Here is a 15,188-nt window from a genome sequence, read left to right as displayed (position 1 = left end):
GACATAATTAGTTACAGGATTAGAGCGACTAATGTATGGAAGTAAGACAAATGCGTACGGTTCTCAACATGAATCATCACGTAAGGCTAGGTATAAAAACGTGAGGCATTATTTGGTTATTGTAGTACGTTATCAAACAAAGCAAAGTAGGCATTGGGCACAAAATCGCTTTGTCCATTGAGGACCCTAGTGGGTTCATGCTTTTTGGCTTTGTAAATCTCCAACTCGTCCGACAAGTCGAGAGCGCGACCCTTCTCTGCCCTATGCAGAATACGCATATAACTCTCGATATTGCCTATAGTGTGGCCGGTTTCTACCAAATGCATTCCCAATGCAGTTTTGTTATGTGTCTGCAAATGGTCCCTGAGTCTTAATTTTAAAAGAATGGCCAGTCTGACCAAATTAAAATTTGTCACAATTACTACAAACGATCTTGTAAATCCCAGAACCGTCAAATTTATCAGAATCTTTACTCAAACTATGTTTTACGCGGAGTTTCAGGGTGTTGTTAACTTGAAAACCACATCTAACCTTACATTTATTCAAACACTTTTCTGTTTGTTGGTACATTTTTCCGTAAAATTTCATTGGAATAGCTTTCAGGTTTTCTTTATTCTTTCTTTTTTCTAGGTGATTGTGGGTCTACCTACGATTTACTTTCTGTTTTTCTATCCTATTGTATGGATGCATAACATCTTTAGCTGAGAAAGCGTTGGCTACTACAATTTGCCTTAATGTACTAAGTTCTTGGCATATTTCATCATCGGCCAATGGTAATCTAAAATGGCGGTGGAACATAGAGGTGAAAAAGGCCCTTTTATGAGAGAAGGGTCGCACTCTCGACTTGGAGATTTACAAAGCCAAAAAACATGAGCCCACTAGGGTACTCAATGGACAAAGCTATTTTGTGCCCAATGCCTACTTTGCATTGTTTGATAACATGCTACGGTAACCAAATAATGCCTCACGTATTTATACCTAGCCTTACTTGATGATTCATGTTGAGAGCAGTACGCATTTGCCTTACTTCCATACATTAGTCACTCTAATCCTGTAACTGATTATGTCCTACCTATTCATGGAATGTATAGCCAGACTAAATAATTTTATTTATTGACTGTTAATATGTTGTGTAATTGTTTTCTGTGGGGGACATATCACATTGTATGTAAAGCCCTCTAGTGGTTAAGTTCTTAACATCAGTGCGCGTCTACAGAACAGCCTGACGGCTGACCCAACAGAGGACGCTGATCATTGATCTGTCCTTTTGTCAGTTGTCATATAGACATTTTAGCTTTGATAGGCAATTTATAGGTTGCTAAGGCAATGTATTATGTATATTAATTGTTGGCCATATTCACCATAAAAAAAGGATCAGTCCTGTTCTCTTCATATATTTCCGTTTAATAATTTTATATGGGTAACTGTATTCGTCTTTTAATGTATCACAATTGGTTTCCATGATAGTTATCAATTTTAAAAGTCTGCTACATGTATTTTACGTTATGTGTTTGTATCAGATTATGTTTTTTTGCATAAATGATGACTACATCTAAGCCCACAGTAGCGACATCTAGGGAGAATGTAGGCAAACAGATTTCTGGTAGCTACTGTACTTCAGTAGCCATATGCAATAATGACTGTGTGGACGATGTGGCCTATTCTACACCTTATTTTAGATATATGTGACGATGCCATTATGGCCTTATCACTTTAGGACATTGTGTAAAAAAGGTACGGTTACTGTATTTTATCTATGCATTTCCCTGGTTGTATGATAGTATATTGTGATACGTATTGCTGTATTATGTTGAAAGACACACTGCTCACTAGGTGTGTGTATTAGTATATTGTAGACCTGAGGGTGGTCATTACGGACTGAAACTGGTCATCGTCTAAAGAATTGATATTGTGATCAAAGACCGGAAAAATAAAAAACATTTGATAGTATTGGATCACTATTTGTATACATGACCATATCGTCGTTGGTGAAACTTTCATCCTAATCGTGATTGGTAGTAATAGAGTGTGTGTGTGTGTGTGTGTGTGTGTGTGTGTGTGTGTGTGTGTGTGCGCGCGCGCGATTGGTAGTAATAGTGTGTGTGTGTGTGTGTGTGTGTGTGTGTGTGTGTGTGTGTGTGTGTGTGTGGGGGCGGGCGCATATAGAGTTGTAGCAGTTTTAGTGTTTCGTCAGTGACTATGATGTTGCTGTCACCACAAAGAGATTTTTTCGTAATATCTTATGTCTACGCTATAGAAGAGGCATGTTAATATGTGGTGGATCTGTTACTTTATCATCATCTGATCCGTAGGTTTCTAAATAAAGCGCCTTGTTTTTCAAGCGTGACCTAAACTACTCATAAATTGGTTCTCCTATACATTGTGCTCCTGGTTCAGTAGCCCCCCTCCCCCATTTTTTTCTTTCTTTCTTTTTTTTTCTTTTCTTTTCTCTCCAACAGTGTTGAAAGCATTGACTGGACTAAAACTGTACCTGTAACACAGTCACCCTAGTCAAGAGCTTCAGGCACCACTTTTGCAAACTGTAGTTCTGCTGTTTTGGAAACCAAACTGTTCTTTGTTGAGGAGTTGTGTATTTTAGTATGGTTTCTCTACACAATATATTCACTATGTTGAGAAGCCGTGCTATAAGCTGCTTCTGTAAAAGAAACATACGAACAGAATTCATTATTTTCTTCCCGTTTCCCATTTTGTATACACCATATCAGTCACTGGGGGAAAGCTCTGGTCTTCACAATTATTATTTTGTGGTTAGTTGCCGGAAATGCTCATACAATAACATTTACTTGTGTCACACATTTATAGCATTAAACTGAAGTTAGCAAGCAGTGCATTTATATTGTTTCTTGTAAAGATATTTTAATGTGTCATATATGTATTCAGATACTTATATTTATTTTTCAGGACAAAAACTGTCTCGGTTGGGAAATTGTTTAATGCCAATCATTTCACCTTTTTGGGGCATCATCAGATTGCCTACAAAAATAAGAAAACCAATCAATTAGATACAAGTGGAGGGGAAGGGCATGGTCCTATCTTGCACAGTTACACAGACAACATGCACTGAAAGCAATAAAAACTTAAATAAAAGTAGCTTGATATGTGACCAATCAGTCATAAAACCTCATATAATGTAAAATAGACCCCAAAGTAGCAGGATATATAATCTGTCCATCACAAAACATCTAAACCATGAAGTGGACCCAGTGAAATGAGAGAAATAGCCAGAATAACACTGAGAAAGTACAAATATGTGGCAGTAAAGTTTTCCTAGGTTATTGTATGTTGCCTTGAGCACACAAGCCAGCCCTGCCGTGGCAGTACAAGATAGAGACAAGCTTACAGAACTGCGGTACTAACCGCACGTGGCAAAATGTTTGTACTGATGCGCACACAAACATTACTATGAAAAATTGAGATACAGGTGCTGTGTCTAGTGCGGCAAGAAGTACCCAGGTGGCACGCATGACCGACTTAAGGCATATTTCGAAAAACAAAATTCGATAAAACTAGTAATATAAGCAAACCAGTGCAGACACACAAAACCCTCAGATGAAATAAAGGTACCCCCATATAAAAAATAGGTAAAATGATTACATAAAGAACAATGAATCACAATATGTCATTAGAACTCAGTCACTCAGTGTAAAACAGCTAAATTTGAGGGTACAGTCGTAGTGTAAGTATTCTAAATCAATAAAACTTCAAGATACTGGGAACAGGGGCAGTGTTAAGCATTGCAAACAAAGAGACAGAAATATTCTTGGTCATTAAAACAATGAGAGTAATGCTGTCGACATAAAATAATTGTTGCAGCAACTTTCGGAACACTGGTAACATTGTATCATAATATCTTTGATTACTGCTAATTAGTTGATCGTTCAGCAATCTATCTTTGCCAAAGTCTGAGAGGTTTAGTGATTTCCAGATCCTGTAGTAGATTCAATTTCTTCCCCTTCTGAGTGAGGTGTAGTATCCTTGGGTTTTCTAGTGTGGAGAACTGCTGCTCGCTGTACTTCAGATGCTCACTAAATGCAAAATTTTGTTTAATCTGACTTTCCTTAGTTACCAAGTGATCCCTGAACCTGGTCTTGAACCTTCTGCCATTCTGGCCTATATATGATTTTCCACAATTGCTGCAGTCCAATTTATGTATGTCTGATCCTGTATACCTATCTCACTGGGGGCATTCATTGTGAATATAATTATATTGAAGTTTATTACTAGTAGCGTAAACAAGATGCAAATCCTGATTTTTAAACAGTTTAGCTAAAACATAAGAAATGCATTGCTGTAAACGAAGTGTACAGTCCTGCAATCTTTTTAAGCTGTATAAAAAAAAACTTCAGTAGTAGACCATAGAGGTCTTCCTGTCTCATGGTTTTCAAGGACCAGACTTGTGAGGATCTTGTTCGTGGGGAACCAGCAGTTTAGCAGTGATACAGTTGAAGGGCTCTGTAATTTTGGAAAACAGATCTAGGGAGCATTTACTCAGCAGCTGCAGAATAAAATTCCACTAGCAGAAATCTGATGATCATTATTTTTAGTTAGTTTATTGCATGTTACACATTTCATTTACTTGATCATATGTTTTCAGGCCTACGAAGATGGTAAGAAGGAAAAGTGAACCAAGTAGAGGTGGTTCATATGGCGCTAGCACCAGTTCACCACAGAGTACCCTTAGAAGAGGAGTAATAACACGTAGTCGGCACCAATACATTCCTCAAAGAGAAGTAGAGACACACAGCCAGCCCCACAGCGATCCTGAAAATGAAGTACAAACACCGGAAAAACGGTTCTCCAGAAGCAGCCTCTTGCTGCAGGGTCCAGAAAGTTCAACTCATGTAAGTATAACTTACGTTTTTGTTTTGTAAATTAGTTGTGTGTACGTTAAGGCTGCAACGTCAAGACTTGACTCTTCTTAGGAGTGCAACTTATATCATTCTCTGGGAAGAATGTGTGTTGGTAGACTATTAATTTTTAAAGCAAGCAGTAGACTCGTAATCTGATGCGGGTTGTGGACTTTAGTATCATTGGTGCTACTGAAATAACTTCTTAAATGAGCAATTTTTATAGTAAAGATTTTTGTGCTACCTTCAACAGCTCTGTGCTATCAGATGCTGGTATGTTACAGGAAGTCTAACAATTCAAAGAATATGCATGAAGTGTGAACTAAATCCCTTATTTGACATTGATAAATATTACTTTTCCCAATCCTCTGACATTGTAGCCTACTGAAACAAATGGATTTCTTTTGCTCTGTCCGTTATGCATTCATTTTCAGACATTTGAGAATGATCCAATAAAGGATGAACATGAACTATTTACTCAGGAAGTAATCTGGGCTAGGTCGTGGTCCATGATTAATGTGGTATTTTTGAAATTAGTTTACTTAAAGTTATGTACACTCAAGACATTGTATGAAGGTTTCTGTCCCTCACCCACTAAAACAAATGCATCCCCCCCCCCCCCCCCTTCCCACCACACACCACACACCACACACCACACACCACACACACACACACACACACACACACACACACACACACACACACACACACACAAAACTTCACCGAAAGCATATGGCATGACCATCTTGGATATGGCACAACAATCTTATTGCTGTTGTCATATGAACCTATGCACGTCACACCATATGACTAGCACTATGAAAACTAAATGTGGTTTGTTTGGTGAACAGTTTCTTTGTACCTGGTGATTTGCAAAGTGAAAGGGGGGGACCAAGGAATGATTTCTAAGGAATAGTCAGTCACAGTTCACTTTGGTTGCAGTCTGTCTCATTCCCTGGAATAGTCATTCACCATTCACTATGGCCAGTCTTGTTCTTCATTATATTTCCTCCGTTCCTTGATACTGCCTCAGTTTCATTTGGCTAATCTCATTCTTTTTCCTCATTCCAGTTCCATTGCTTCTAGATCAGTACTGAGTTGTCGTCATTTTTTTCACTGTGTTCGTCTGTTATTGTTCTGTTTCAGACTGTGTTCAAAATGCTGACCTCTGATTTTATATGTATTCTATTCAGTGCCCATGGCCGGTTATTTATAACTTTTTATAATTATGTAACTCACATAAAATTAAGTTGTATGTCATACTTTTTTTTGTGGAACAAACAGAGAAATCTGTTAACACAATTTTTAAATTGTAGTGGAAGAAAGCTTACACAAAACTTGCGATTTTCACATTCCTCCCAAAAATAAAGTGTGGCACTTTGGGACCCTCTTATTTTCCAAGTTTGGCTGTTTATTTATTTATTATTTCCCTCTATTTTGGTTTCATTGCACAAAAAATGAGTTGTGAGTGATTTTGGCTCGGTAATAAAATGGAAAGAGCTACCGTATTTACTCGAATCTAAGCCGCCCTTTTTTTCCGGTTTTTTGTAATCCAAAAAACCACCTACGGCTTAGAATCGAGTGCAAAGCCAGCGAAAATTCGGAAAAAAGTTGGTGGGTGCCGCCACAACTTACTTCTGCCGTCGAATATATGTAGCGCTACACAGGCATGCTATGTACGCACAAAGATAAATACTGGCCCCAAAACCTGTGTGTCAGTAAATAAATTAAAAAAAAAAGGTGGAAGACGAGCTATTTTCTCCGCCCCGAGTTTCGACCACTGCATTTTCATACATTATACAACGAAGTAAATACAAATTCTGCATGGTTCATCTTCGAACGTAGCAGCATTTCAATTAACTACGAAAATCCGACTGGAAAGAACGTTTGGGATGTTTGTCAGTATGGCCAACTCGTTCTGAATTTTTTCCTATCTGTGAGAAGAGATGGTTGCTATAATAGGAACTTTTATAAATTGTGAATTACATGCAGTGTTCTCGTCACCATAAGAATAATATGCAAATAAACATTTTGCCATGTATTGTTTCATGTTTGCTGCTATCTCATTTAGATCCGGTCTGCCTAATAAACTACGAAACTAGAGTGAGACAACAGCAAACACGGAAGAATATACATATCATGTCATGTTTATATTCGTAATATTCTTATGCTTAATAGTGATACAGTCAGAAATGAAGCACGGCAATTGACTTGATTTTTAAATCTAAGATGACTCTAAATTCTGTGTAGAATGTAATGTACTAAAGAGGCGCCTGCAAAGATTTTCAAACGGAGAAAAATTTTCGCTAAACTCTCATTCAGAACATCTTCTATCATACGCAGTCTATTATTTGGTTCTTGTTGATCATTATCAAAGAAAGCAGCAGTGTAAGTAACAACAAATAGCAGTTTCTTGCCATTGTTTCGCTAATGAGACGATTCCTCTTTCTTTTTCTTTTTTTAAAAAAAAAAAAAAAAAAAAAAAAGAAAAGAAAAAAAAGAGGCGGTGGTAGCGCGCACAAAAGCATGCCATGCCGCGAGCGGCCACAGGCCGTGAACACGCATTTTCAGCTTAGAGTGACGTAAACACCTTTAACAAAGAAAACTGTGCTTATCAGATCAAAGAAAAATAAGCTATCAATTCAAACCAGATGAAGCACGTGGAAAAGGAAGGGTACCCATATAAATATGGATGGAGCGCCTGATGCATAGCAATGGCTACGTGGTAAAGCTTAACGGCTAACTTACGACTCGAACCAAACTACTGTGGCTGTATCGTCATTCATTCGACCTAAATTGTGTCTCATATTACAATGGACCAACTTTGTTTCGATTTGGAGATGCGGCCTATAATTTTTCTCTCCCCTTGAATTTCGAGTCTCAAATTTCAGGTGCGGCTTAGATTCGGGAAAATATTTTTTCCTTGATTTCGAGTCTCATTTTTCAGGTGCGGCTTAGATTCGATTGCGGCTTAGATTCGAGTAAATACGGTATTTGTCTCCCCATTTAAAGAATGTTAGAATTGCATAAAACAGTATTTATGGTGACACCTATCTCAGCCAGATAATTCAGGATTTTTTGTTTAGTAACTAGGTGTAGAACATAGACATACTCATTTTCATGCCGCTGTGAAGAATATAGCATAAGGGACTTGTCACTCAAATCAAACCAGTTTAAAGACACCATCATTTTATCGTTTCATTTATAATTACTGGGTTTCGATCAGATCCCATTTCAATCCTTTTATATTTTCATTTGTTGGTTGTGCTTCTCGATTCAGTGTAGTTTCCACGTATGATTCAGAGGATGAAGGCGACAGAACAAGGAACAGGAACCATGAATGATTTTTCAGTTTTTGTATAACTATGATCGGGATATCACTATCATGACTTCATACATGGCCAGGGTCACAGATTTACGAGGTTTATCTCATCGGTGCATTGCAATGAATCGTATGCTAATTGCTTGTTAAGGAAGTGACTGTTTGTTCTCTTAGCTCCCAATTGAGAAGTAGAGCCCAATGCATTTTAATCACCTGATCCTTTCCTTGAAGTGTTCCAGTTAACTAAATCATTTGAAGCTGTTTCCACAACTAGTTGTGGTAGCTACCAAGTCTGGTAGTAGACGTCGTAATCAACAGTCAATAGGTGAACAAACTACACCTCCCTTTTCTCAGAGCCCAGTGTCTCATGGTATTTTTGTGCTGCATGCCTTTTTAAGGCAGGTACTCCTCCACTTTGTTTGATAGTGTTTCCAAACCTGATATTCAAAGCCACTGTTGACTTCCAGTGCAAGTGATAGACCTTATAGGTCTCGTGTCTGCCATGACATTATCAATGTGCCATAATGCATCTCATTTACATAAGTCATGTCCGGAATTACTATAATAAACACTTACGTAATCACTGTCCATGCAGTGATGCCATGTGTGTTGCCTCCAAAAAACCTGGACACCTATCTTCTTGATCTTGGTGATCAAGATAAATCTTGGGTGCCACATAAGGTATGTTATGTGTGTGTTGAAGATCTGAGAAAACAGTCGAAAAAGGAGAAAAAGCCTTTAGATTTGCTTTTCCTATGATATGGAGGGATCCAAGTAATCATGCAGATGATTGCTGCTTTTACAGTGTTGATATTACTGGTCATAATTTGAAAAACAGGAAGGTAATAAGCTTCCCTAACCTTCCGTCCGCCATCCAACTAGTAGGACATGGTGTAAATTTGTTGGTTCCTGAACCACCAGATGATTGAAATTCTGTTCCTTTCTGATGTACAATGTGAATTAGATGAACCAGATGATGATGAATTCCATTGTAATACAGAAAGTCTAGAGCCCAAATCGTTTCCTCAGACCGAGCTTAACGGTTTGGTTAGGGATCTGGGCTTAAAGAAAGAAAAAGCTGAATTGCTTGGCTCTAGATTAAAAGAAATGAACTTACTGGTAGTTGGAACCAGCATATACATGTATAGAAAGAGAGAGCAGCAATTTTCGAAGTTTTTTCTACAAGAAGGTGATTTAGTGTACTGCTCAGACATTTCCAGTCTGATGAATGAGTTTGGTGTTGAATACAAAAAGGAAGACTGGAGGCTGTTTATTGATTCATCCAAAACTGGTTTAAAGGCTGTTTTATTACACAATGGTAACATGTATGCATCTATCCCTGTTGGACATTCCGTACATGCGAAACAAAGCTACGAAAACCCAGAAATAGTGCTAAATAAAATAGGTTATTCTTCTCATGGTTGGATGATATGTGGCGATCTAAAATAACATGCATGCTCCTTGGTCAGCAAGGTGGCTTTACCAAATTTCCATGTTTCTTGTGTGAATGGGACAATAGGGCTAGGGATCAACACTGGTGCAGAAATAACTGGCCTGTGGGGGAGTCTTTAAAACCTGGTGAGAAGAACATTCTACGCAAAAACCTTGTAGATCCAAAAAACGTTGTCCTACCACCTCTATATATAAAGTTAGGCCTAATGAAACAGTTCGTAAAGGCTTTGCCTAAAGATGGACCCTGTTTTAAGTATCTCTGACAAAAGTTTCCACACCTTTCAGAAGGTAAACTAAAAGAAGGCGTCTTTGTAGGACCTGACATTAGGAAATTGATGTTTGATGTTAACTTTGAATCCACAATGACCTTAAATGAGAAAGAAGCATTGGTATCATTCAAGCAAGTCATTACAAACTTCTTAGGATATGAAAAAGACTCAGAATATGTTTCTATTATAGCTACAATGTTAAAGAAGTTTAAAACTTTAGGATCTTTAATGAGCCGGAAAACTCACTTTTTGAGCCATCACCTTGATTACTTCCTGGACAGTATGGAAGATGTTAGTGAGGATCAAGGAGAGCATTTTCACCAGGACATTAAAGTGATGGAAAAACACTACCAAGGTGGCTGGAACACCAACATGATGGGTACTGCTGTTGGTCACTTCACTGAGAAGTCCAGCAAGTGACTCCTCGTAGAAAAAGCTACACAAGAAGCTTCAAAGAAAAAAGAGAAAGAAAATACAAACCAATTCCAGCTGACAAGTGAAACCTCTATTAACACATATCATTGTTTTAAGTGGCTTACTGTAAATACAAACCATGCTTATATTGTAACAAAGCGTTTCATTAATTTCCCCGTTTACCATATAGCATAGGATTTTTATACTATATGATAAAAAGCATATTGCTCAAAAACTATGGGTGATACAAAAAAACTAAGGTTAGATTCGGATTCAGCTTATAAAAATCTGTAAAGATCAGCTATCAAAGTAAAAACAAGTTTACAGAATGAGTTTAAAAAAAAGTTTTTCATAAAATTTTTTTCGATGGCCTGTGTTATCGTTGTAGGGAAGTTGGACAGGAGCAGACATGATTAGTGAACACACAAACGCAGTAAACAGTTTTACTTGTAGCTTTCTCCGAGTGTTGCAAAGAAACTCTACAAAAGAACAAACAACAAAACATCCAGCTATTACAAAAAGCAAAATACAGAGTGCCATGCAGTGTGAGGCTCCCGCAATTAATGCACTAGCGAATTGTCGGAGGCTGACTAAGACTGCAACTGAGACTGGGAAACGCAACTGCTTTAGGTCACCCTATATTGCAGCAGCAGAGGGCACTCATAGTTGGAGCTGTTGAAGGCATGACTCAGCGGGCGCACATCATTGGATCTGTTTGGTCCCCAAGTGACCACTATCAGAATGTTTTCATTGCCAAGTGTGAGATACCAATAAAGGATACCACAATAGGGAGGAGTAGGATGAGATATGCAGCAAGAAGGGGGTGGAAGGAATGCACACAGATTTGGGGAGCACAAGATAGACAAAGAGAGGTAGAAGTATAGAATGGAGGGAGAAATGTACAGAGAGAAGTGGAGTCAGAGGAGGAGATTGGCGGGGGGGGGGGGGGGGGGGGGGGCGACGACGACACAGATGGCAGGAAGTGTGGGACTTCGTTGAAAAAATGGACAGGAATTTTGTACAGGTGGGAAGAAATAAGGAAGAGGGTGGGAGAGGAGATGGACAGTGACAGTGACAGTGGGAGGAGGAGATAGACAGTGAAAGTGAAACTGAGGGGGGAGGAGGAGATGGACAGTGAGAGTGAGTATGGGAGGAGGAGACAAAGGAAGGGAGAAGATTAAAATGAAACTGTTGATGGTGAAGAAATCAGAGTGGTGTGAGTTGTGTATAATGTGGATTGCTGGTAATTAAAATATTTGCTGACTTACAGAAACTGAAATTTTATGGCAAGAGTTTTGCAGCCACAATAACAATGTGAACCGTAAGAATTTAAAAAATAGGCCTCCACCAGCTTAGATGCAACTATCGCCAAAAAGAGAGAGAGAGAGAGAGAGAGAGAGAGAGAGAGAGAGAGAGAGAGAGAGAGAAGAAAAGAAAGAAAGACTGAACTGAGAGATTCAGACTTTTTCATTAATTTAGAGATGAAATGTTGTTTCCAAAACTGTTCATGAAATTTACATAACTTGTAGATCTTCACAAGCTGTGACACGGACACCCGAATATACAATAAATTTACTTTACTTTACGTCCATAGTCACAATTTTTGTCATCAGACTACTGGTTTCGGTCCATAATGACCATCTTCAGATCTGCAGTAGCAGATTGCCGACAGCCTAAAACAATACAATAGTCCATAATGAAAATTACAACTGACATACATGTACATTTGTGCACTTTAAGTATGAAGAGGCATACCTGTTTTATGAAAACGTGTCCTGATGTACTGCAGCCATAGCAGCATCATCAAATATGTATAAAACAATAGCATATGCAAGAGTCATCCTGTCAGCAGCACTACTGTTCAAAACAAATTGCTGTACAGTAGCCAAAAGATGTTTGTGTTGCAAGTTCACCAGATGTCACCACTGTAGGCATACACACATTCTTCAATGATTAATTGAACAACTTAAAATAAAGGGGGATACAACCGGTAAAGACACAATGGGCTTCTAAGGTGGTTGTTCTTGTGGTTTTCAGTCCTGAGACTGGTTTGATGTAGCTCTCCATGCTACTCTATCCTGTGCGAGCTTCTTCATCTCCCAGTACCTACTGCAGCCTACATCCTTCTGAATCTGCTTAGTGTATTTATCCCTTGGTCTCTGTCTGCAATTTTTACCTTCCATGCTGCCCTCCAATACTAAATTGGGGATCCCTCGATGTCTCAGAACATGTCCTACCAACCGATCCCTTCTTCTAGTCAAGTTGTGCCACAAGCTCCTCTTCTCCCCAATTCTATTCAATACCTCCTCATTAGTTATGTGATCTACCCACCTAACTTCAGAATTCATCTGTGGCACCACATTTCGAAAGCTTCTATTCTCTTCTTGTCCAAATTATTTACCATCCATATTTCACTTCCATACATGGCTACACTCCATACAAATACTTTCAGAAACGACTTCCTGACACTTAAATCTATACTTGATGTTAACAAATTTTTCTTCTTCAGAAACACTTTCCTTGTCATTGCCAGTCTACATTTTGTATCCTCTCTACTTCGACCATCATCAGTTATTTTGCTCCCCAAATAGCAAAACTCCTTTACTACTTCAAGTGTCTCATTTCCTAATCTAATTACCTCAGCATCACCCGACTTAATTTGACTACATTCCATTATTCTAGTTTTGCTTTTGTTGATGTTCATCTTATATCCTCCTTTCAAGACACTGTCCATTCCATTCAACTGCTCTTCCAAGTCCCTTGCTGTCTCTGACAGAATTACAATGTCATCAGCGAACCTCAAAGTTTTAATTTCTTCTCCATGGATTTTAATACCTGCGCCAAACTTTTCTTTTGTTTCTTTGATTGCTTGCTCAATATACAGATTGAATAACATCGGGGATAGGCTACAAACCTGTCTCACTCCCTTCCCAACCTCTGATTCCCTTTCATACCCCTCGACTCTTATAACTGCCATCTGGTTTCTGTACAAATTGTAAATAGCCTTTCGCTCCCTGTATTTTACCCCAGCCACCTTCAGAATTTGAAAGAGAGTATTCCAATCAACATTGTCAAAAGCTTTCTCTGAGTGTACAAATGCTAGAAACATAGGTTTGCCTTTCCTTAATCTTTCTTCTAAGATAAGTCATAAGGTCAGTATTGCCTCATGTGTTCCAACATTTCTACGGAAGCCAAACTGATCATCCCTGAGGTTGGCTTCTACCAGTTTTTCCATTCTCTGTAAAGAATTCGTGTTAGTATTTTGCAGCTGTGACTTATTAAACTGATAGTTCGGTAATTTTCACATCTGTCAACACCTGCTTTTTTTGGGATTGGAATTATTATATTCTTCTTGAAGTCTGAGGGTATGTCTCATACATCTCGCTCACCAGACGGTAGAGTTTTGTCAGGACTGGCTCTCCCAAGGCTGTCAGTAGTTCTAATGGAATGTTGTCTACTCTGGTTGCCTTGTTTCGACTCAGGTCTTTCAGTGCTCTGTCAAACTCTTCACGCAGTATCATATCTCCCATTTCATGTTCATCTACATCCTCTTCCATTTCCATAATATTATCCTCAAGTACATCACCCTTGTATAGACCCTCTATATACTCCTTCCACCTTTCTGCTTTCCCTTCTTTGCTTAGAACTGGGTTTCCATCTGAGCTCTTGATATTCATACAAGTGGTTCTCTTTTCTCCAAAGGTCTTTTTAATTTTCCTGTAGGCAGTATCTATCTTACCCCTGGTGAGATAAGCCTCTACATCCTTGCATTTGTCCTCTAGCCATCACTGCTTAGCCATTTTGCACTTCCTGTCGATATCATTTTTGACGTTTGTATTCCTTCTTGCCTGCTTCATTTACTGCATTTTTATATTTTCTCCTTTCATCAATTAAATTCAATATTTCTTCTGTTACCCAAGGTTTCTACTAGCCCTCGTCTTTTTACCTATTTGATCCTCTGCTGCCTTCACTATTTCATCCCTCAATGCTACCCATTCTTCTTCTACTGTATTTCTTTCCCCCATTCCTGTGAGTTGTTCCCTTATGGTCTCCCTGAAACTCTGTACAACCTCTGGTTCTTTCAGTTTATCCAGGTCCCATCTCCTTAAATTCCCACCTTTTTGCAGTTTCTTCAGTTTTAATCTACAGTTCATAACCAATAGATTGTGGTCAGAGTTCACATCTGCCCCTGGAAATGTCTTACAATTTAAAACCTGGTTCCTAAATCTCTGTCTTACCATTATATAATCTATCTGATACCTTTTAGTATCTCCAGGGTTCTTCCATGTATACAACCTTCTTTCATGATTCTTGAACCAAATGTTAGCTATGATTAAGTTATGCTCTGCACAAAATTCTACCAGCCGGCTTCCTCTTTTATTTCTTATCCCCAATCCATATTCACCTACTATGTTTCCTTCTCTCCGTTTTCCTACTCTCGAATTCCAGTCACCCATGACTATTAAATTTTCGTCTCCCTTCACTACCTGAATAATTTCTTTTATCTCATCATACATTTCATCAATTTATTCATCATCTGCAGAGCTAGTTGGCATATAAACTTGTACTACTGTAGTAGGCGTGGGCTTCGTGTCTATCTTGGCCACAATAATGTGTTCACTATGCTGTTTGTAGTAGCTTACCCGTACTCCTATTTTTTAATTCATTATTAAACCTACTCCTGCTTCTAAGGTATAAGAGGCATTACAGTAATAAAAAGCAATGAAATAAAACACGACCGAAGTTAAATTTGTCAAAAAGAGGAAATGCTCAAGTGCCGATATTATAGATAATGACTTAATTAAAAAACAGCTTTCAAAGTGCACAGAATAATATAGAAAACTATAAAACAAGTATCTAAAT

General features: G+C 38.4%; 1 protein-coding gene across 2 annotated transcripts in view; it reads left to right on the top strand.

Annotated features, from left to right (window-relative positions):
- The window catches only part of LOC124797978 (histone H3-8-like), a 99,366-nt gene that overhangs the window by 51,977 nt on the left and 32,201 nt on the right, over positions 1–15,188 (top strand). For both annotated transcript variants that reach the window (XM_047261154.1, XM_047261155.1), the window contains exon 2: positions 4,616–4,862. In XM_047261154.1, coding sequence (XP_047117110.1) covers positions 4,626–4,862 — 237 coding nt within the window. In that variant the 5' untranslated portion in view covers positions 4,616–4,625. The remainder of the gene's footprint in view (positions 1–4,615; positions 4,863–15,188) is intronic.

This window comes from Schistocerca piceifrons, chromosome 5, assembly GCF_021461385.2.
Source record: "Schistocerca piceifrons isolate TAMUIC-IGC-003096 chromosome 5, iqSchPice1.1, whole genome shotgun sequence".
Lineage (NCBI taxonomy): Eukaryota > Metazoa > Arthropoda > Insecta > Orthoptera > Acrididae > Schistocerca > Schistocerca piceifrons.
The sequence above is the reverse complement of the archived record's forward strand: the minus strand, read 5'-3'. Positions and strand labels throughout refer to the sequence as shown.